Source organism: Sarcophilus harrisii, chromosome 1 (genome assembly GCF_902635505.1).
Source record: "Sarcophilus harrisii chromosome 1, mSarHar1.11, whole genome shotgun sequence".
Taxonomy (NCBI): domain Eukaryota; kingdom Metazoa; phylum Chordata; class Mammalia; order Dasyuromorphia; family Dasyuridae; genus Sarcophilus; species Sarcophilus harrisii.
Genome location: NC_045426.1, coordinates 146,377,322 through 146,399,977, shown reverse-complemented (window position 1 = coordinate 146,399,977; position 22,656 = coordinate 146,377,322). Strand labels below are relative to the sequence as shown.

At 33.0% G+C, this 22,656-nt stretch overlaps 1 protein-coding gene across 3 annotated transcripts in view; it reads right to left on the bottom strand.

Moving 5' to 3' along the window:
• Positions 1-11,265: 11,265 nt before the first annotated feature.
• The window catches only part of GPBP1 (GC-rich promoter binding protein 1), a 96,240-nt gene continuing 84,849 nt past the window's right edge, over positions 11,266-22,656 (bottom strand). For all 3 annotated transcript variants that reach the window (XM_031965271.1, XM_031965265.1, XM_031965281.1), the window contains 3 exons: positions 22,097-22,284; positions 15,051-15,153; positions 11,266-12,229 (listed from right to left, as the gene is read on the bottom strand). In XM_031965271.1, coding sequence (XP_031821131.1) covers positions 12,071-12,229; positions 15,051-15,153; positions 22,097-22,284 — 450 coding nt within the window. In that variant the 3' untranslated portion in view covers positions 11,266-12,070. The remainder of the gene's footprint in view (positions 12,230-15,050; positions 15,154-22,096; positions 22,285-22,656) is intronic.

Sequence of the window (22,656 nt, the reverse complement as noted above, 5' to 3'; positions counted from 1 at the left end):
CTAAGACTTTTAGGGCACCCTGTATCATATTTTAAAGTCCACAAACTTAGTTTCCTTATTTTATCTCATTTGATTCTCCCAACAATCCTGTAAGGTAGGTGCTATTATTATCACCTCATTTTACAGTCAGAGTCAGACCTTCCTGATTCTGAGTCCAGCACTCTATCTACTATGCCCCTAGCTCACAATTTTCTTTAATTGCTTTTAACTTTGAAAAAAAAAAAATGCACAGCCTATAATGTCTACACTAAAAAAAAAAAAAAAAAAAAAAAAGCAAAGAAGTGAATGAAACTAGGTGTCTAATTGGATAGAAAACTGCAGGATCTGGAATTCAATATTGGTTCCAACACTTTGGAGCTATATATAATCATAAGTAATTGATGCAACTTCTGTTTGTTTCAGTTTCCTTATCTGTAAAGTGGAGATAATAATAACACCTACCTCCCAGGTTTGTGGTGAGGATCAAATGAGATAATACTCATAAAACATTTAGTGCCTCATACATAGTAGAAGCTATACAAATATTAGCTATTATTATTTTTATTAACCTTTCAGCTTCAATTTTCTCATCTGACTTCTACAATCCCATATTAAGAATACCTGCTCAGAGCAGAGACAGATTAGGAAATAATTCTATGATTGGGAGCTATAGTTCTATGGCTTTTAGTAAAATTGCTTCAGATCCCAGATTAATCCAAAACTTTTTGCTTAATAGGTAGGTAGTAACTCTGTACTTTATAGCAATGTGCTTGCTAGGCAGATGCTGCCATCTTCCACAGGTCCACTAACTGTATAATACATTCTTTGATTTTTTTTAATATAGTTTTAAGCTATTTCTCCTCTCTTTCTGGGTATTGCTCAGTCTTCAACTTCACCCTACCTTCCCTCTTTTCATTTTGGGTGAAGTAGAGTGAATCAAACAGGATAAGTAAGCATTACAAAAGATATCAGGCCTCAGTACATACTCTTCATCCCTAAATTCACCTTCTTCCAAACAAAGTAACTCTTATCATCTCTCACCTTGAGTATTGAAACAGTCTCCTAATTGATCTCCTATCTCAAGTCTCCTATCATTAGTGTTTAACTATATCATTCCTCTACTTAATCAATTCCAGTGGTTTCCTAGGAATTTTATATATAATATACACATACACATATATAATTTTTTAAAATTTATAAATTTTATATTTATATATTTGTAGAAATATATAAAATATGTGTATATTTTATATATAAATATAAAATAAAATATTTTATATATAAATATAAAATATATAATGATATATTATTTATACTTTTAAAGTCCTTCATAATTGGACACACCCTTATCTTTCCATTATGCTTCCTCATACATTTCAAGAGTCAAAATGGCCTTCTCTCTGTTCCTCACATGGAATCCTCATCTCTTGCATTTGTGCCTTTGCACTGACTAACTCTGCTGCATTCCTGGAATTCCCTTCCTCCTTACCTCCACTTCAAAGAATCCCTCTCTTCCTTTGTAATTCAAACACTACCTACTATATGAAACTTTCCCTTATTCCTTCATCTACTCTGAACTTATGGAAATTTGTTATCTCCTTTTATTAATTTTTATTATTTGAGGCTCAGGGCCATTCCTCATGCAACTTTTGTTTAACTTTAATTTTTAACTTTTGTTTAACTCATTTGGCCAAAACCTGACTCCCAAATAATAATGTTAGGAGAAGACTGTCTGCTATTCCTTCAATAAAACCTAAAGATGAAGTTGAACTTCCCAAAGTAGTTTAGTTATTTGTAAACTTCCTTAGCTAATTGATTTTTCTAACACCCAGTGTTCTTTATTATCCTGATACCTAAATCTTCTATCTCAGTATATTTATGAATCCTCCAAATTTAGTTTAATCTGTAATCTGACTTAGTTTAAATATAAAATCTGTTTTAATTTGTTTATGAGATTAAGACTATTTAAAATGTTCCATTTTTATGACAATTAATAGATGTTTATTAATCACTTGCCTAGCTCCAAAAAAAAAAAAAAAAAAAAGAGAGTATGTAAATAAATGAGAGTTTACTGGAGTACTGGAGACAGTTAGCAATAGCACTGAGACACCCAGGCCCTTTCCTCCCCAATCATTCCCAGACTGGGTATCTTGTGGGGATTGAATCCCTTGACCAGGCAACTGAATGGATCTTCCCACTTGCATAGGGGAGATGGAAGAGTATTGTTAGGTAACAAATATTCCATGGTTTGAGGGAGAAATAATTCCAACAGTCCTCTCCTTCTTCCCCCAACCCCATTTTGGCACTTTTTCCCCTGAGGGTAGCCTCAACTCTGATTCCAGGATTGAGCAAATTATAAAATCATTCTCTGCATGTTGCATTGGATTATGCCACTAGGTGGCACCAAAACTATAGAATGAACAACTGGTTTTGCTTTCGTTTTTTTGGAATGAATAAAAACATTGGTCATATAAAAATCAGCAAATAATTGAGCTTTTTGGCTAATATTGGGTATATTATAATCTCTAACTTTCTAGTTCTGAAACAGTCGTGTTACACAGTACAAAAAATAAGAGTAATAGCGGTCAAGGAGAAAACTCCATCAAACTCCCTACTTTTTAACCCAGATTTAATCTCCTATTTGGGAGAAAATGTTATAACTTCTTGTTGTCTAGTCCTGTTATTCTCTGGACTAAAAGATGGGAAGAGGAGGGAGAAGTACAACTATTACTTCTAGGATCAAATATAAAATCCCATTTAGCTTGTTCTTATGTTGTCTCCCCAAATAAACTTCCCCAGTCAGAAGCGATCAAAAACTTTAGGATAACATACTTTTTACTGATTGCTTTGTTGAACAGTCAGCCAAAAATAAAAGTTAGCTGGGGAAGATGATAAGGGTACTTGATAGATGGGAGTGGTGAGTGGGGGCCAGAGTGAGAAGCAACTTTGAGAAATGAAGTAACAGCCCTTCTGTATCAGCACAGTGTTTGGAGACCAGTCAGACCCAAAAACAGGGCATCAAACAGAAAGAACAAATGACAATACTTTGGACCTGCTTTGACTAAGAACTCCTCTCTAATCATGCTTGACAGAAAGAACAGAGTGGGTGGCAAGACCAGCCCAGCCTGCTCTCAGAGACTAAAATATTCTATCCCATCTTCAAAAGTGTCTATGGATCAAAAAGTACAATTGAAGAAAGGTTAAAATCAATTCTGATTTTGTCTACCACCACTACCACTACTACCTACTGAGGTAGTAGGCATTTTAATGAAGGTCAGTCAATTCCAGAAGTCAAGTTTGTCCTCTTTCAGGAGAAAAAAAAAAAAAAACAAAAACAGAACCCTAGCCTAATCCATGATGGGTATGTGCAGACAGGAGAATCCTAGTACATAAAGGCCCTATCATATAATCATATAAGAAACAGTGCTGAATTTAGAGATTCAAATCTTAGCATTGTTCATGATCTTAAGTCAGTCACAACTTTCAGTAGGCTTTGGTTTTCTTATCTATGAGACAAGGAATCTGGGCTAGATTACCTTCTAGTTCTAAAGCTTAATATTATTCCAACAATGCTGCCATTGTCCATATCCAATCAGTTGCCAAATCTTATCATTCTGCCTCAGCATTTCTCATACCTGTAACCTCTGTACTTACCTGATCATTATCACCTCTCATTTGTACTACTGAGATGACCTCATAAATGGTTATTATTTGCCTGAATAAACTAAACTCCTTGAGAATAAGAATTATCTTGAGATGAATGAAAAGGCAAGAGAGTTTCTGGGTGATTTTTAATTTATTAATTATGCTAATAATAAATAGATGCTGTGTGGTCTCCTTTGGTGACCAAAGACAAAAACATAGAAATTATAAAATACTTAAATGCCTTTGTAAAAGGAGGTCAAAAATCAACCCTGACTGAACAATTGCTGAGGTGGTAGATAATGAGGAGGCAGCCTTCAGTTCCTCCTGCTGAGAACTCGCCTTGATCATGAAGATACCTCCAGCACTATCGACAAAGGAATTCATCTCCATGCATACCACTCCAGTTGGTTTTTCTCCTCAAGCTAACTCCAATGGAGGGGTACAATAATATGGGTTTATTTCCTAAGGGCAAGAATCCATCTAGATTAGATTCCACTTATGCTCTAAACAAAAGTTAAATCTCCTAGTTGGACTTGTTCTTACCCAAGATCATGGAATATTTGTCCAGAGGATTTGGACAGCAATGTCCTTCAGAGAGTAACTAAATGGCCTACAGGGGCTGGTCCCTAAATGAATAAAAGGGAAAACCTTAATCCTAATAATTACTAACAGAAAATAAAAATTTATTTCATTTTTTTTTGTATCCCCAGTGCTTTCCATAGTTTCCAGCACATAATAAATGTTTATTAAATGTTTATTGAATAACAGACTATTGCAGTTACCTACTAGCTGGTGTCACTGCCTCATCTCTCCCCATCCAATCCATTCTCTAGTTGTCAAACTGACCTTCCTAAAATATAATTCTGACCATAGCTCCTTCTTTTCCACTCCTGCTATTCAACAAGCACCAATGAATCACCATGACTTCTGGTGTCAAATATAGCTTTCAGAGTCCTTCATAATCTGTCCCTTCTACTTTCCAGTCTTATAGCTCACACTCCTCAAAATATTGTGATCCAGTCACACTGGCCAATTGTTCCTTGTGCAAGACGCTGCATCTTCAGACTCCAATGTTTTTTCACCAACTGTTCATCATGCCTGAACTGTCTTCCTCATCTTTGACACCTGCCTTCTCTGGCTTCCTGCATTTCTCAGGTAAAATCTTACCTTTTTGCAAGAAGTCTTTCTTGGTCCTTAATGCTAAACCCTTTCAAGACTTCCCCAAAATATCCTGCAAATAACTTAATTTATCTGTTATATGAGAATAAAAATAGCAGCTACTTCCCAGATTGCTGTAAGGTTAAAACATATGTAAAGAACGTGGCAAAACTTATGTGGGCTATTATTACATAGTTGTTTACATGTTATCTCCCTATTATACTGACTTTTTTAGGGGGAAAGCTTTTCTTTGTATTGCCACACTTAGCACAAGGTCTAGTACATAATAGGTATTTAATACCTATTGGTGGATGGCACAATGGTTAAAGTGCAGGGCTTGGAGTCAGGAAAATGAATTCAAATCCAATCTCACTACCAACTTGTTGCAGTTACCTCCAGGGTAAAATGGAGTAACAAGTGTCTATTTTTCAGAGTTATTATGAAGTGTTTTAACACTGTATCTAGCACATAGGCTCCATTATAAATGCTAGTTACTATCATTATCATCATCAAATGCTAGTCACCTGATTGCCAGCCTCCATGCTTGGAATCCAGTCCTTCACAGAATACTTGGCTTCATTCAAGGTCCAGCTAAAGTTTCAATTTTGACAGAAAATACTCATTTTTGTTCCCTCTCCCCTACAGGAAATTACCTTGCATATATTTTGTATTTGATTTTCTATGTATTTAGATTTTCTCTAATGTTGCAGAGGCTGCTTCATGTTTGGCCTATGTCTAGTATTCAGAAGTTTAGCCAATGTATGGTGAATTGCAGCTGTTATCCTGTCTATACATTTACTTTTCACAACTAGCCATAGAATTCTTTTTCTTGTCTTCAGAAGAAGCAAAACTACATCTTATAGAGTAGGAATTACTTCACCCCATTACCCTACAACCTAATTTAAGATGGAAATATTAAAGTACTAAACTTTTTTTTTTTAATGGGGGTGGGGAGAAGCTGCAATTTGAGTTGATTAACAAAAGACAATCTTAGAGTTTGCAGCTTGGTTGTTCAAGGAATTTTTATTTTCCAGCGTATAGTACAGTACTGTTCTTATGGTCATGTCCAACTATCTTCTAAAATCCTGGAAAGCAGGAAACCCATTCCTACCCAACCCACCCTATGCTTAGGGATTGTATATTCAGCACTTGATAAATGTCTTATTTTGAATTGTTACTGAAAAATGTTCACATACACACATAATACATGTATATATACAAATATACATATATGTATTTTAATATACATATATGTATACATATATAAAATCCTTCCTGAATCAGCAATGTGTCAACCTTATTCAGTACTGAGGATACAAAGGTCCATATACATAAACACACACATGTAGGTATTTTCCTTTAAAGTTAAAAAAAAAGAGGGTACTGGTCACAAAAGTTGAACAAAAAATTTTGAATGGGAAAAACAGACCTGAAGATATCTTTAACAATTCAGGACTGGTTGGTCCCCAAGAAGATTAAAAACTATAGAAATCAGGTTTTTAATTCTCTATGCTGTTACATTGGTTTGATCTAAAACTTCTTACAATTTAGAATACTATAAATACTTGACCATTGGATTATTCATCCTAATATACCAGGATAGATATCATTATTTCCATAGTTTACATATTTGCCTTTGTATACTTTGAAGCACAGTGCATGGCACATAGTAAGGCACTTAATGAACACTTGCTGGCTGATTCACAAATTGGAAAGGAAATCCAAAGAAAAGGAATATTGACCTTTCTCCCAGTATCACCTTCAGAAACTACAATCTCTAAACCATAAGTTATCAAACATGAATTCACAACATTCCGAAATGCAATAAAAAAAATTAAAATGTAATTGGGAAATATTTTATAAAAATGCAACAAAACATAGGTAACACTTTAACAACTTACATAGCCAGTAGGAATCCTTATACATGGGTTAGTAATCCTTTTTCTATTTTGAGTTTGTCTCTACTTTACAGGATCTAGATTCCTTACCTGTAAATTGAGGGTATGAAGCAATGACTTCTCAGATCCTTTCACTGATACTATAATTGAAATTTGATTTAAAACAAAACCTATTGTGAGGCAAGTATTACAAACATTAGTTCCATTTCACAGATAAAAAGTACTTTTCTTATTCAGTTGTGACCAACTACATTTGGGGTTTTCTTGGCAAAAAATAATGGAGTGCTTTGCTATTTCCTTCTCCAGCTCAATTTACAGAAAAGGAAACTGAGGCAATCATGGTTATATCTTGTCCAGGGTCACACAGCTAGACTCTGAGCTGGATTTATACTTCCCTCATACTACAGTAAAAAACACATTTACCTGTCAATTAATGCTCAATTTCAAGAACACAACATAACAAAAATTAGCATTCTTTCAAGAAAGTTGAAGGTAAATTTAAAACTTTAAAAAATTGTCGCTGATGTATTTCAACTAATGAAATCACTTCCACAGGATTCAATTGCTAGTTTATTCTTTTCTACTTCCTGTATTTTTGGAGCACTAGTAGCTAGAAGCAAAAATGAAAAAAAAAAATTATTTGAAAACAAATTTTTGATTATAATAAAAACATTCCCAATTGAAAAGAACAAGAAGCTAGGCCTCTTGGGGGGAAAAAAACAAACACACACAAATCTGTGGTCTTACTATTGATGTGCCTTATTCTGGAAGCAAATTCAAAGGAGAATGGAAGAGAACCTAAGAAAATTCCCTCCTCACCCATCTCCCACATTCAATTCACAAGTTCAATTTCTCTTTAGCATACATGTTCAAAAAGAAAAAAATGAGGTGACTATTAAAATTGGCCACAGGTACAAATTTGCCTTTTTTTGTTTTCCACAAGGGATTATGTGCTATTATTTGAATCTGTTATTTCATCAATGTGGATACCAACTCTATGGATTCACATCACAACACACCCACGTGTTTTCATCTTTAATTCTTGTCCATCACCTGAGAATTCACTTGCCAAATGTCCCGAAGGATATCCTTTAGTTCTTTTAGCATTATAGATACCAAAGCTGGACACTGCCTAGCCATTCCTCATTCTCATTACTTCTGATCAAAAAAATACTTGGCTTTGACATGTCATGTCATGAACTGATGCTGAAAGCTACTACGCAGGAAGTGACAAGTCTATGTACTGTAAAGCTCTCTGCATTAAATATCTAATGGATGACATAAATCAGCTGAACGGAAAGTAAATAAAAAGTTTAACAGCTCAAGAAGAATATAAAACACAAGTCCTATTATCAACACAGAGTTCATAAGAGCAACAACAGCTAACATATAAAGATCAATTCATATTGAATTCACTGGAATAACCAATCAAAAGCTTAAAGCCATTTATAGGTTTTTATAAAAAAATTTTTTTTTTAATCTATATTAGCTAGTATGTGATTTACTGGTTCTGTTTCTGATGTGTGTGTGTATTTTCATGTGTTGAGAGCAATACTAATGATCAAACATTTATGATATTACTAAGAGTACAAAAACTTGAGCAAATTTCAAAACTCTAATCCTTGCTCACAAAATAGCTTTCTCTTAAAGGTTGAATTTATGACATTAATTATCAGCAATTGGCAATAAAATGTATCCTTTAACCATTGAGGAATTCCCTCTATAGAAATAGTGAAAAGAAAAAAATAGAACACACGCGCACACACCTACACACACACACACACACACACACACACTCATTAAACAGACATTAAAATGCATCTATATTTCCTAAGCAAATTATACTTGTAGGTGGTTTGCATGCACATCCTGAGCAAAAAACTTTTAATATTTTGAAGTCTGAAGGTAAGAGGTATGGAAAACTGAAAATGATTTTTTGAATGCAGGAATAACAAACAGATTTAAGAGCAAAAGAAAAATGTGAAATAAACAAGGCCCAAAAAATTTTAACTAAAGGTGGAATGTAAGATATCAACCAACTGTAATTTCACATTTTAAATATGACAAAAACTACCAAACGATAAAAATTCAGCTAAGTAGAAGGGAGTATTTAGGTTTCCTAGAACAATAATAATTCTCATTTATGATAATTTTTAAGCAATTTAAAGATAATTGATAAAATATCAGTAAGTGACAATTTTTTCAAAAAAAAAATCAGTTATATATGATAGAAGGGCTAAACCTATATGGTTGTATTTTAAGACCTTCAAATATATTGAAATCAACATATTAGACTCAATTTAGGAGGTAAGGGCATTGTAATTAAACCATTACCTATTTTTAGCCTACTTGAATCTCTCAATTTTAATTAATTTTCTAGAAACTAACATTTTTAAATCTTATATCTATGAAGTCACAAATGGTGTCAACATGATTAAAAACTGTTTACATTAACCTGTTCCAAACAGAATATGTTTCATCAGTTTTCAAACAATCCGTCTGGTGACTATGACTAGTCCTGCTAAGATCAGTGGAACACAGATTTCAGAAACTAGATCCTGAAGGCTACATATTGACTTAGAAAAGCACAAATTTATATTGTACTGTATTTTTATACATTTTGTTAATCATTTCCCAATTAAATTTTAATGTACTTAGGCTATACTTCAAAAAAAAAAAAAAAGTGATCAGGATGATTTTGTTATCTCTGCTCTAGATTACAATTCTTCCAAGAATTATTAGTTAATTATTTTCTAACCAAGTTCCAACATAACTCTGAGAGTAGAGACCTTAAGCCATTACCCATTGCTCTTGAGAAAAAGTAAAGTTACCACCACCAACTACTTTCAAATAGGTTCAAGGAATGTATGTTTTACTTAAAAATTAACCTCACTTATCAAAAACCCTTCTCTTTCCTTTTATGGAACACTAAAAAAGACAATGTGTGGATAGAAATAGTCAAATGACAAGTTCAGTAGTTGAGATGGGAACCTACCTGCTTCAAAGAATGGAATGCACAAACTCATTCCATTCCCTCCCAAAAGACTTAAATTTATATTAACTATGAAAGTTCTTGATTCACATTACACAAAACATTACCACATTCTTCTCTCAACAATGACAGCAGGAACTTAGCAGTTGATAATTTTATCCATACCCAAGTAATTGTATCCTCCAATATTGACTCATAAAATTACCAAAGGTGAAATGTCAGCAGAGTTTGAAGTTGCCAGAATTATACAGCTTCTGCCTAAAAGTTCCAAACATTTTTTACCATTTCTTAATTCGATTCATTTTTCCACCAGAGCTATTTCAATCTAATCCATAACCTTCTTCTGTTTAAAAAATGAACACAACTATAAAACCCTTTCAAATCAACCATTATCCAAATTCCTCTTTTAAATTATTTGCAAATAGGTTCTCTCCAAGTAATATTTATTAATGTTATTTAAATGTACTAGAGATGCTATTTAACATATCCTTCAAAGTATTCATTTAAAAATTATAGCTTAATTTTTTCACTCTTCATATTTAAAAGTTGAAACAGCAGATAATATTGACCACCAATAAATGGAATTTAAGAGAAAAGAATTTCCTGGCTAGAAGATCAAAACATTTACATTTACTATTCAAATTTGCAAAGTTTTTTGTGAAGTTATTTAGAAAGGGTTTCAAAGATAATTTAATAAACCAGTTGGCTTCCCAGTATCCTTTTTAGTTTTGCAACTAACTCCATCCTTAGTATATTCTAAATTTTTATGTATGGATCAAGTTAACTAATGAACTTCAAAACAGTGATTCTAAATCTAATCCAAAAACTCCACTGACACAGCTGTCAGAGCACATGCTCACACAATTTCTATTGGCTACAGCCAGGATTAGCTTTAGATAGCTTGACTGCTTATGGCAACTCATGTTGCATATTTAAAGCCTGTTTAATAAAGACAACCTAACCAGAATTAGAACGAAAATTATTTTAATACCACCTTCTACTACCCTACAATGCAAAATTTAGAATGTTATTTTATTTCTCCAACACGACCTGTCAACTCTTTTCTCCCAAGGGAGAAAAGAGGGAAAGGGGTGGAAAAAGGATTTGGAAGAGGGGAAAAAACAGAAGATAACCAGTTAAAAGTACTGAAGTGTTAAGATAAAATATTTTAGATGGAACACAGCCTACGAACACAAAATTTAAAGCATTTTTTGCTCATAGCATTTTACTATGAAAATAAATGAGAATATTTCTTCCACAAGGACAAAGAAGCTAAAAAACTCGAAAAAAACAAACCTGTAAAAATGTCAATTTACTACAAATGGTTCTGAGATTAACTGTGCAATTAAAAATAAAATTTGTTATTTAACAATGTTCCATATATTTGTCAAACAATGGGTAATGACTGCTTTTCCAAAAGCTTTTTCTAAATTCGAAAACCAATAACTATCTTCAATAAATATGGTACACTTTGTTTTAATAAAGGTGAGTAAAGCACATTTGTCTTTACAAGACCAATACCTTGGACACTACGCAGTAAGACAATATTATGAAAATCCAGTTTATTTTTCATGTAGTGGACAGATCCAGTCAATGTGAGCAGGTTTTTTTCCATGTGTAATAACTTATCAAAATATGTACTTTTTTTTTTTTATCCACAAGATTCTTCCTTATTGTCCACTCTGAAAATCTTGGGTTTTGCAGCACATCCAAATAAAGCTCTTAATTTTAGATCATTTCTATAAATTTGGAAGAAGTGTGGTAAAAGTCTTTTCTGTAACATTTACTGCACTACATACAAATAGTTAAAGAGCAATTATGTTTCAAAAAGTGAACACTACTACAACAGCTCAGTTCAGGAAATTAAAGTTTTAGTGCACTCTGCTCCAGTTTTAGCCAACATGCTACATTGCCCCATTTTTGTCTTGTTTTTGTTTTTGTTTTTTTTTGCGTACAAAGTGAACTTGAGGATTTCCACTGTAAGAAAGAAAAAAGACACTGCAAGCGAAACAGTGTTAAGTTGCCCTTTTTCTTAAAGACCTGGACATTTTAAGACAGAAGCTTTGCAAAACATTACACATTTTTTTTATTAAATGAGAAACAATCTCATTTGTTACATCGTCACATTGCTAGTCAGAGAAACGCTGCAGTGATGAAGAAAGTCAATGTTGGATCAACCAAAGTCCTCATTTCTACAACATTCATTTACAAAGAAATTATAGTAATGTTCAACACAGCCCAACACAACATTCTTGGTTTTCTTCATAAAGAAGTCCCCCCAATATTTTCTTCTAATGGGGTATTTTACTACATAAATTATAGTTCTTCATTTTTACAATTCACCCCAAACTGTATGAGATGTATCACACTAAAACTTCTAAAGCTGTTAGAGAATCCTTCACACATCATCATCATCTGATGTGTCACTGCTGCTTGTCTCTGTGTCATCATTCTCAAAAGTGGGTTTGAAAGTGCTGTTTTTCCAGGGTCCAAACTTGAAGTCACAGATCAGGCCATTTTTCAAAATACCATTTTTTCTAAGACCATTCTTCTGTAACTGTAATGGAAAAATGTGCATGTTTTAGCAATTGAAAGAATTACCAAAATAAAATATTATTATGTATCAACACTATACATAATACTTATACAGAGGCATCAATAGAATATAAACGATATATTAAAATCTAAAAACTGTCTCTGCCCTAAAATTCTACATATTACAATGTAATATTGTACAATGGAAAAAACACCAGGCAGATTACAAGTCTAGTGAAAATGTGTGTCCCAGCTATTGACATCATGCTTTTTATTCTCTTTGGACTGTTTTTTCATCTGTAATATAAGGTACTTGGACTAAATCTTTAGTATCTTTCAGCTCTAAAGGCCTATGAATATAATGGAAAAACTCTTAGGAGAATAACTAGTAAGGAATCCACAAAGTCAGCTCCTATTGATTGAATAAACTAATTTCTGGACATAAAGTAGAAATTTTTGGAAGAACTAATTTACATCATCACAAATAAAAAAAATTTTATCTGCAAAAGTACGGTGGGAAAAAGACCTGAGATTTTTAGTGAAATGCAAACTCACAAATCAACAATGTGATATGACAGGGGGGAAAAAAAACTATCTGATATGGCAATATCAGAAGGAAAATGTTAAGTTCTAGGTACCCACAGTTTAAGAAAAGACACTGATAAGTTAAGAGAACATTCAGAAGAAAGTATCAGAAATATGAAGGGTCTTAAAGTTCAGGCCACATGAAAATTAGTTGACGGAATTTGAAAACTTAAATATTTAAGTCTAGTGAAAAGAGGGCTCAGAAGGGATATGATCACTATATTCAAGTCATACAAACAGAAATAGGTATAATTAATGGGCAAAATTAAAAGGTAAATTTAAGTTGGGTGTGAGGAAAAAAATTTCTATTAATTTTACAGAATGGTAGCATCTTATACCTTAGTCTTCAAGGAAAAACTGATGATCACTTTTAGATATGCCATAATGGAGACTTTTCCATAAAGATTAGACTAGATCACTAAGAATCTATTTACAATTCTGAAATTCTGTGATCTCTCAACCAAGTTCATTATATGTTTTTCTAATGAGCTAAAAGATATACAACAACCTCATACTCTGTTTCTATTTAAGGAATAGTTTGGCAATACTGCCAATCCTTTACATCATGTGTGGTAAAACCCATTGCAAGACTACCCCAAATTCAAAGCTTTAAGGTTGTGGCTGGGAAGGAAGAATTATCAATCCTGTTTGAGAAGTTTTCTTCTAAATACTAAAGACATTTATTTGTAAAAGCATTAAACATTCATCAATAATTTTTCGAAACAAAATTGTGCAAGTAGGATTTTCCCCCCGTTTCCAGAACAGTAAGTTAAGGCAGCAAATATAATAAAACCATCAAGAACCTACTGATAATTGAAAATAAAGATGCAGTTAAATTGAGGAAGCTCCAAGTTAATAAATATAAAAGTGTGCTTTCAACATCACTATTATCACAGCTATAGTATTTGTAGATCTCTATCTAGAGTTCACAAATCATTCATAGAATGGGGCTGCAAACCATATTATAATCTCTAGAAACTAAACATTTATATAGTTTCTTTTAGATAAAATTAAAAGCCATCTTCAACCAAGAGCTGGGTGAATAAAAGTGGTTTTGTAACATTCTTATTAGCATTTCACTACATACTTGTTCCATGACAAACTAGCTTTTGGTTTTGGATCTCAATTATCTAAATCAGGATTCTAATTTCATTACTAAAAACAAAAACGTGTGTGTGTGTGTGTGTGTAAAATGTAGGACGATCAATTTCTCTTAGTATCTCCTTTCTGATTAAAAACCTGATCCCTAAATACCCTATTGTCACAATTATCTCTTTAAAAAGACCAATGAATATTTACCAATTTTTTTTTTATTTTGAAAGAAGAGGTGTGAAAAAAAGGCAATTTTATTAAATGTATTTTATTAAATGGAATAGTGAAGCAAAATGGAGCTGACTAATAGTATAGTAGTCAGCTACTATACTATTCAAATGAGCTAAAGATAATTTACAAATAATCACTAAAATAAAGAAAAGTTGGATCACATGAGTCCTAAGGTTAATTCACTATTTATATCTATAATCCTATAATCTGAAGAAACCTATCACTAAATCAATTTTATGCATGAGACAAATAGAAAGACATATAAACAGAAGGAGGGAAGAAAGCAAGGAGAGAAATAGCCCAAAATAAATATTAAAAATTGAAGTGGAGTTAGGCACAATATACCACAGCATCAACAAATGCAATGCAATATTGAGAAGACAGAAGATTAAAAAAAAAAAAAAAAAAATGCATTTTTAGAGTCAATACTGTTTTTCTTTTAAAACAAAGGACCTAAAAATTAAAATATTATATTTGGAGAATAACATATATGTTTTGGAGAATATTTTAGCCTCCAAATATATTTCTTGCAAAAATTATGCAGGGCCTTATTTTGTTCTGTAAAATTTATTTTTTCTTTATAGATAGGAGAAAAGTTAAAATATTAAGTATTTTTCTGTTATATTATTGAGGGGTATTTCATAATGTGTTTCATTCTACAAAGATTTCTTCCTGAGTTAGACAAAGTAAAAGAACAACATTATTACAGCAACTAGGCTAAAAAGCTTATCAGTATTGCTGTTTTTAAAGAAAAATATATCCACAACTCTTAACTTCAAGTTGTGGATTCCCCTGAATATAAAACAAATTTTAGCCATTTATAATCGTAAATCAAACTACTTAACTTTAATTATGTCACCTGGAATAAGGAATAGTACTATGAGAATAAAAAACACTATGGGAACACTTGTCTCTTATAATAAATTAGTTATTACCTGTTCACTAATAACTTGGAATTCCCTCATCTCATCCTCTGTTAAGGGAGCACATGTCTCATCATTTTCACTGTCTTCCTGCCAACCCATCTCCTTTAACAACCTTTAAAAAAATTAAAAAAAGAAAAAAGATTAAAATAAAATATGATATAAGCACTTTGCCTCAAGTAGGAAAACATCATTTATAATATACTTAAGTAGATATAGACCAATATCTATCAGTGCTTCATTGACATAAAAGAATCCTAAAATTAAGTCTAAATGGAAATAAAACTTTTGTCTCAAATATGATCAAAATACACATCACTAAATCTTTAGGTTAAGATAGCTAAAGGAGTTTGCCAGAGATTATAGGGAGTAGTAGCTTTATCTTTCTTTCCTTAGTTTGTCACATATCTATATATTAGATTTATATATTAGATTTTTCTACTTATAAAACAATCCTGAAATAGCAATTTCAGTTATATAAGACAATGTAAAATGCCACCTATAAATTAAAATGACCCTTGGAAAAGATAAACGTTTCCAAATGTGTGTATCTATAGTAGTACTTTTTAATCTCAAAAGGACCCTCATGGTAAAAATCATCCCACGTGATCCAATAGTGAACACCCTAATAATGGAGTAATAATGTGACCTCCAAGTATATGAACTACCAACACCTCCTTTGATGCTTTGGACAGAACAGGCACTCAACAAAGATGATTAACTTAATTCACCTTATATTCATAAAATTTGGTGTAATGGCTCTAAAAAATGTGATATCTAATTGGAGTGAGGGAAGGAAGAGGTCTGGACCTTTGACTTTTACTGATTTAGGAAGACTACCAATGAGAAAACTCCTACTAAAGCCAACTGGCAGTTGTTCTGCAACTTAAAGAGTAGCATAAGGCACTAACAAGTTAAATGACTTACCCAGGCATCATAAGGTCAGTACTGTCAGAGTTAAGACTTGAACCTATGTCTTCCTGGCTCCAAGACTAGCTTGTTATACACATATTATGCTGCCTCTAGCTACCTGATTATGTAAAATGTTGTAATCATTAACACTTACAACCTATACTATAAGTAATTATTTTATTTTTTAAAATTTAAAATATATCATATTTAAGGTGTAAAATTAAACTACTACACAGAAAAAATCCATGGAGAAAATCTTAAGGAAACATTTATTAAGTACAATACAGTAAACTACTCTCAATATTGATGAAAATATCACATTGAGATATTAACTTTTCTGTAACCAATGATGAGAAAAATGAAAATGTATTCCAGATAACAAAGTTGGGCAAAGTGGCTAAAACTGACGAAATACATATAAAGAAATCCATGCTGAAGGAAAAATTCCCAAAAAATTTTTAGGAACCAATTTTCAAGATATCACAATGAAAACAAGACTCTAAACTAACGGAAAAGACCTCTGTCATCACTGATACAAAAGAAGGAAGAAGATACCAAGAAAATAAGTGAAGAAAAAACTGGGGAAAAAGAAAGTGTGAAGAGATGCAAAACAGAAGTTATAGTACAAATCAAGAGACAAAATATCAATTTTCCCCCTTACCATATTAAGTGCATGGATAGAGAACTGACTACTGTAGTTTGAAACTAAAACATTTGGAATACTTTATTTTATTTGGAAAAAAAAAACATTATTTACATTTATTAATAAATATCAATATTTAATAATTATAAAATTAAATTTTAAAAATCAGAAAAGGAATACAAAACAAAGAAAACATTATCATGTGCCCAGCAGAACATCAGGGAGGATTCAAAACATATAACAAATTACCTTTTAAGTGTGGGTGTGTGGATGGATGTGTGTGTGTGTGTGTGTGTGTGTGTATTAGAAGAAATTATATTCATGAATGTCCATTTTTTAAATATATTTTTTTCCTTTACTTCCTTAAAAAATTGTTCTTTGGTTCTCTGCTGCACACCTTATTTGTTCTATTCTTTTTTATCCTCTTTTAACCTCCCTCTCCCGAAATAGGCGGTAGTGAAGAAGACATATTCATGTATATGTATGTAGATACACACATACACCACATACACACACATCTTTCCTATCCCTGCTGACTCTTTAATTAAATTCTGATCCATAACTTGTCCATTACTCAAGCTCCTCCAACCCAAGGTTTCCTCCTCTGTCGTCTCCTCTCACCTTTTACTTCCCCATCTATCTATCTCTCCTCCCTTATTTATTCATAGAATTTGAAGGGAATTGTACCCTTCATGGTATATATGGAGCATTGCCTACTGAACCCATTCCCAAAATGAGTAGGTTTTCAGAACTACAAGCCCTCCTCCTTCTCTAATGCCTCTGTATCTATTCTTCCTCTGCACCTCAATTGCATGATATAACTACTACTTTTATCTTAAATCTGCCACTGAGCTACCCTATTGTGAATCTTAAACATATACTATACATTCCCCATGTTTAAAAAAAAAAAAAAAAAAAAAGACAACAATTTATCCATGTTTAAGAAGCTTGTCTATGGAGCAGCTAGGTGGCGCAGTGGATTGAGAACCAGCCCTTTAGTCAGGAAGACCCAAATTCAAACTTGACCTCACACACTTGGCACTTTCTAACTCTGTGATCCTGGGCAACTCACTTAACTCCAATAGCCTCGGCCAAAAAAAAAGAAGCAGCAGCAGCAGCATAAGTTTGTCCGTGTTTTCTAAAATTGATCTTTGATATTGGCCCTTATATGTTAAATTTTGTGTTAAGTTTGGTTGATAAAAAGTCCTGAAATTCTGGAAGTTCACTGAATGGCCATTTTTTCTCATTCAAAATTGTAGATAATTTTGCTGGATATGGTATTTTTGGCTGCAATCCTACTTCTTTTGATTGTTGGTAAATATAATTACAGGACCTGTGGTCTTTTACTGCAGGAAGTCTTGTATGATTCTAACTGTAGCTCCAGCATATCTGAATTGGTTTTTTCTCATTTCTTGCAAAATTCTCTCTTTAATCTGGGGGGTTTGAAATTTCACAATAATATTCTCGTTTTCCACAAAAGATCTCGTAAATGGTGATCAGTGAAATTTTTTTTATTTCCCCACATGTTCTATCATTTCAGAACAATTTTCTTGAATTATTTCCTGCTTATTGTGTCAAGGTTCTCCTTTTGGTTACAACTTTCTAAGAGTCCAATTATTCTTATATTTTCTATTCTTGAGCCAACTGATCCAAATCCATCATTTTTCTTATAAGATCTTTCACATTCTGTTCCATTTTCTCATTCCTTATGTTTTGTTATTTCTTGGTTTCTCATAGCTTCACTGGTTTCTCCTTGCCCAATTCTAATTTTGAAACAATTATTTTCACCTTAGAGACTGCGTAACTCCTTTTCTAGTTGGTTAACTTTTTTTTTCAAAATCTTCTTGTTTTTCTTGGATTTTTAAAAAAGATTTTCCTCAATGTCTTTTTGAGTTGTTCTATAAATTCTCTTTGGGCAGAGAGCCATTTTACATCACTCTTTGGGGGTAGAAACTTTTTTCCCCTTTTCGAGTAATATGTTTCAATGGTGGAGTTCTTTCTTCTTTGCAAGTTCATTCTTTGTTTTTTAATAAGAGATATTAGTGTAAGCACCTCTAATCCTGAGTACGGAGGGGTGAGGGAGAGTTAAGGTGAAGAGATGGTGCCTCAAGCTTCCCTTTGCCTCTCCCTTCTGACCAGAAACCCCAAACCAAGAGCTCCATCCTCCTCCTCCAAGTGCCCGCAGCCAACACCATTCCTCCTGCCCTCACCAGGTGCTGATTCCTTCTCACCCATGGCCAAATGTCAGCAGCACAGATGTGCTTGGCATTCACAATTAGTCTAATTAGCTGAGAGTCAGATCCCAACTCAACAAATGGTTCAGGAGGTAAAAATCTCTATGGTTCTTGCAGAGACTCCAAACACACCTAACTAGCCTGAGGAATCTCCATTTGATGTTTCTGTGGGACCTAGCCTGGAAGTGTCTGCACTTCAGATATCCCCAGCCTGAGGTCTTTTCTTCAGATATTCTTCAAATATCTTCTCAGATTACCAGGAGGATCTCTATTCTGCTCCAAGTTCTTTTCATTTTTCACCAGTCTATGTTCACCCTGGGGCGCAAATCTGAAAGAACTTGAAATTTATCAACCTATTCCGCTATCTCCCCAGAATCCTCCAAATATATTTCTTAAAAAGAACAAAATGCTCTTCATTCAAGCAATGAAAAGAAAAGTTCACAGGCACATGGAGATGTTTTTAAAGGACAATTCCTAAAAGACAGTGCTAAAAGAAGCTTCAAGATACAGATATGCCTGGAGTTTTAGAAAGAAGATTCCGTTTCTATCCATCAGGCTAAATTCTAATCTAACCAAGTTCAGAGAAGTTTATGTACAAAAACTTGGTCATTAGCTGAAGTTGTTTGGTGGGTGAGAGAGAGAGAGGGATTGACTAGACCCTTTAAGTATGGATGTGTGTAATATTGACTAGCTCCCTTAGAGGGTGAGTGGGTGAGTGGGTGAGTGAGTGTGTGTGTGTGTGTGTGTGTGTGTAAAATACTGACTAGCCTCCTTTTTCTTCAAATAACTCAAATTCAAGGCATCTTGAATAAAAAATATTTTAGACATGCTTCCCCTTCACATCTTTCCTAGGGTTAGTGACGGCACGTAACTCTCCACCACTCAAGAAAAAAGCCAACAATGAGCAGAACCTACCTACTAGTATCATTATCACATTGGCTTGGAAGAAGGTTATAAGGAGCAACAAGTATGGGTAAGTATTCACTGTGATGTATTTATACCACTCTGGACCCACCTAGCAGCAACTTTTCCAAATAAAATCAATCAATAAAGATTCTGGATGAATCACTATTCATGAATCAGAAGGAGACCTGAATCTCAAGCTAGTCATGTTACTGCATATGTGAGGTTTATTTTTCTACAATTTAGGATTCTTCAATTGGGGAAGAGGAAGGCTAAAATGGACATGAATATCACTTGCTTTCCCCTCTCCTAAAAGATTAAAAAAGCTAAATATGTAACTTGATTCAAGAGATTTATCTCCCATTAGTAATAAAATCAACTCCATGTTCCTAACAATAGGTCAATTACTAATTATTTTTTGAGTAAGTTTTTATGTACTCAACATTGTGAGGAAATAAAAGAGAAATGTAAGATTAAGTTCCTGACCTCAAGGAGTTTAAAATTTAATAGGTAAAAGTAAGACATATTTTGAGAATAATTCAAGAAACTAACACTTGTTAGCATTTAGCTGCCTAAGTGATATGACACCAGTTATAAATCAAACATTTTCTTTACTACTCAAAAAATTCTAATTCCTATCCTTGGATCATTTTTTGCTCTAGCAGTAATTAATGTTCCTTTAAAAAGATCAAGAGGGATAATTCAACAAAATTCTGTTTATCATTAGAAAGGGTATAAGAATATAAAGCACAGAATTATTAGCCTTAAGCAAAACCATGCCCTTAAAATCAAAGGAACTGAAGGGATGAGTTAATGATTATTAAACTGTAATCTCAATCTTTCAACTTCTACATTCCTGCCATAATGGACATAGGCCAAAAAGGCAAAATGAAGCCTAAATTCAATAGCCATTTACTGATAGTATCTATCCTGTCACCTAGTTTGTTATCTTAAGATTGAAAAAATCAATATGAAATTTATCCTATTACCTGTAAAATTCAACAACCAATACTACAGAATTTGTTAAATGGCAGAGTAGATAAAGATGTTGGTTGAGCTTGAAGAATCGGGAAATGTGGAGTTCAAATCCAACCCTCAGGAACCAACTAGCTATGTGACTGAGCAATTCACTTAACCTCTCAGCCTCACTTTCATCTGTAAAATGGACATAAAAGAGGCCTTACCTCACAAAGAGTTGTGAGAGTTAAATGAGATTATTTATAAAAAATGCTTTTTAAATCTTAAAGTTCTACATTTGAAGATATGTCATACAAGCACTGACATTTCCCCTTATAATAACAGTACAAGCTAAGATGATGTGCATGGAAGGGGGGGGGGGGGGGGGAAGAGACACAGAAGTATTTTTTTTGATATTCTATTAGCAAACATGCACATTTCCACATAGGGGAAAAAAAATGTGGGGCGGGGGTGAGGAGGAGGATTTGAACATAAAACTGACTCTACTCTAAAATGTTTAGATTCCCTTTTTGTTCTTTCAAAGCATACAATAAATTCAACAATTTATTCCCAAACTATCCTATTTGCCTGAACCTCCTATGTTGTCTTCTGTGCATCTTTTTTGCTTCACTGATACTCATACTTTTTGGGGTATGGGGGCTGGAAAGAGGAACTACTATCCCTACATTCCCCATTCCTTACTATCCCACACAGCACCTAAAATGCTCATTTGTCATAAATAAGCATAATCAAGGAAAACAAATTTATAAATCAGCCTCGTCTCTAAATCTGTGTTTCATTCTGCAGTTTCTCTTCACCTCTCTGTCAAGAAAAAGGAAAGCTATTTCATTACTGCTGCTCTGAAATTGTGGTTGATCTCTATGTGCATTTCAATGATGATGAAATCAAGATTACTTCACATCAAGAAAACAAGCAGAAAAAAATTACAAGCTATTTCAGAATAATTGAGATGTGAAGTCAGTAAAGAGCTGAAAATATCTAAAGATATTGTTTTTAAGAATATAATCATACAAATTGATAGCTAATGAGAGATCTAATCAGATATTTCTCAACAATTACCCTCAATATTTGTATGATGGTAGACATGCTTGAAGGCAATTTGCTCTTACATTCACTAAATACTGTGCCAGCAATTTTATCATGCTACTCATTACTGTGCAAACTCTCTTCAGACAATCCAAAGATAAAGTTTTAGTTTAAATTACCTTAAATTTCAAATTAGTGGAGACTGTCAGCAAATTTTCACTAACTTAAAAACATTTCTGATGGCTACAAAAATCAAACAAGAATCATTAGGTTTACTATTTGAAATAATCTGTACCATTTAATATAAAAAACTATAGGAAAATAATGATTTTTGGTAAAAGATAATGGAATTTAATACTGACCTATGTTCTGCCTCAAGTGAACTTGAAAGGACATCAGCTTGTGGAAAGGTAGAAGACCGAATGATCTGTTGGGAAATCACGGAGGCATTGCCATTCTCTTGTGAAATTTCATTTTCATCAAAATTTCGGTTTATGTCTCTTTCATGGTGAGGGTTGTTGCTATTATGCAAATTAAATGAGTCATCATCCTAATAATTTCAGAGAGTAAAAAGTTACAATTACACATCACAGAAGTCTTGAAGGTTTATAAAATACTTTCCAAAAATTCTTGTTACATGTCTTAAAGAATAATTCACAAATTTTGAGACTTCACAAATGAAATTTCCCAAAGATACAATCAAATTCCAAAGATTCTTCCAGGAGATATTTGAACTAAAAGTATACTACTGGCATAAAATGGACATATCATTCAAAAATTCATATGAATTTATTTTTCATAAATCATGTTTCCCTCTGACTTTCTTTATAATCTCAAAAATGTGTGTCCAAATTAAAAGTTTCAGGTACTTCAAATAATTACTTTTCTTGTACTGTAGTTTCCTATAACTATTTTACATTTT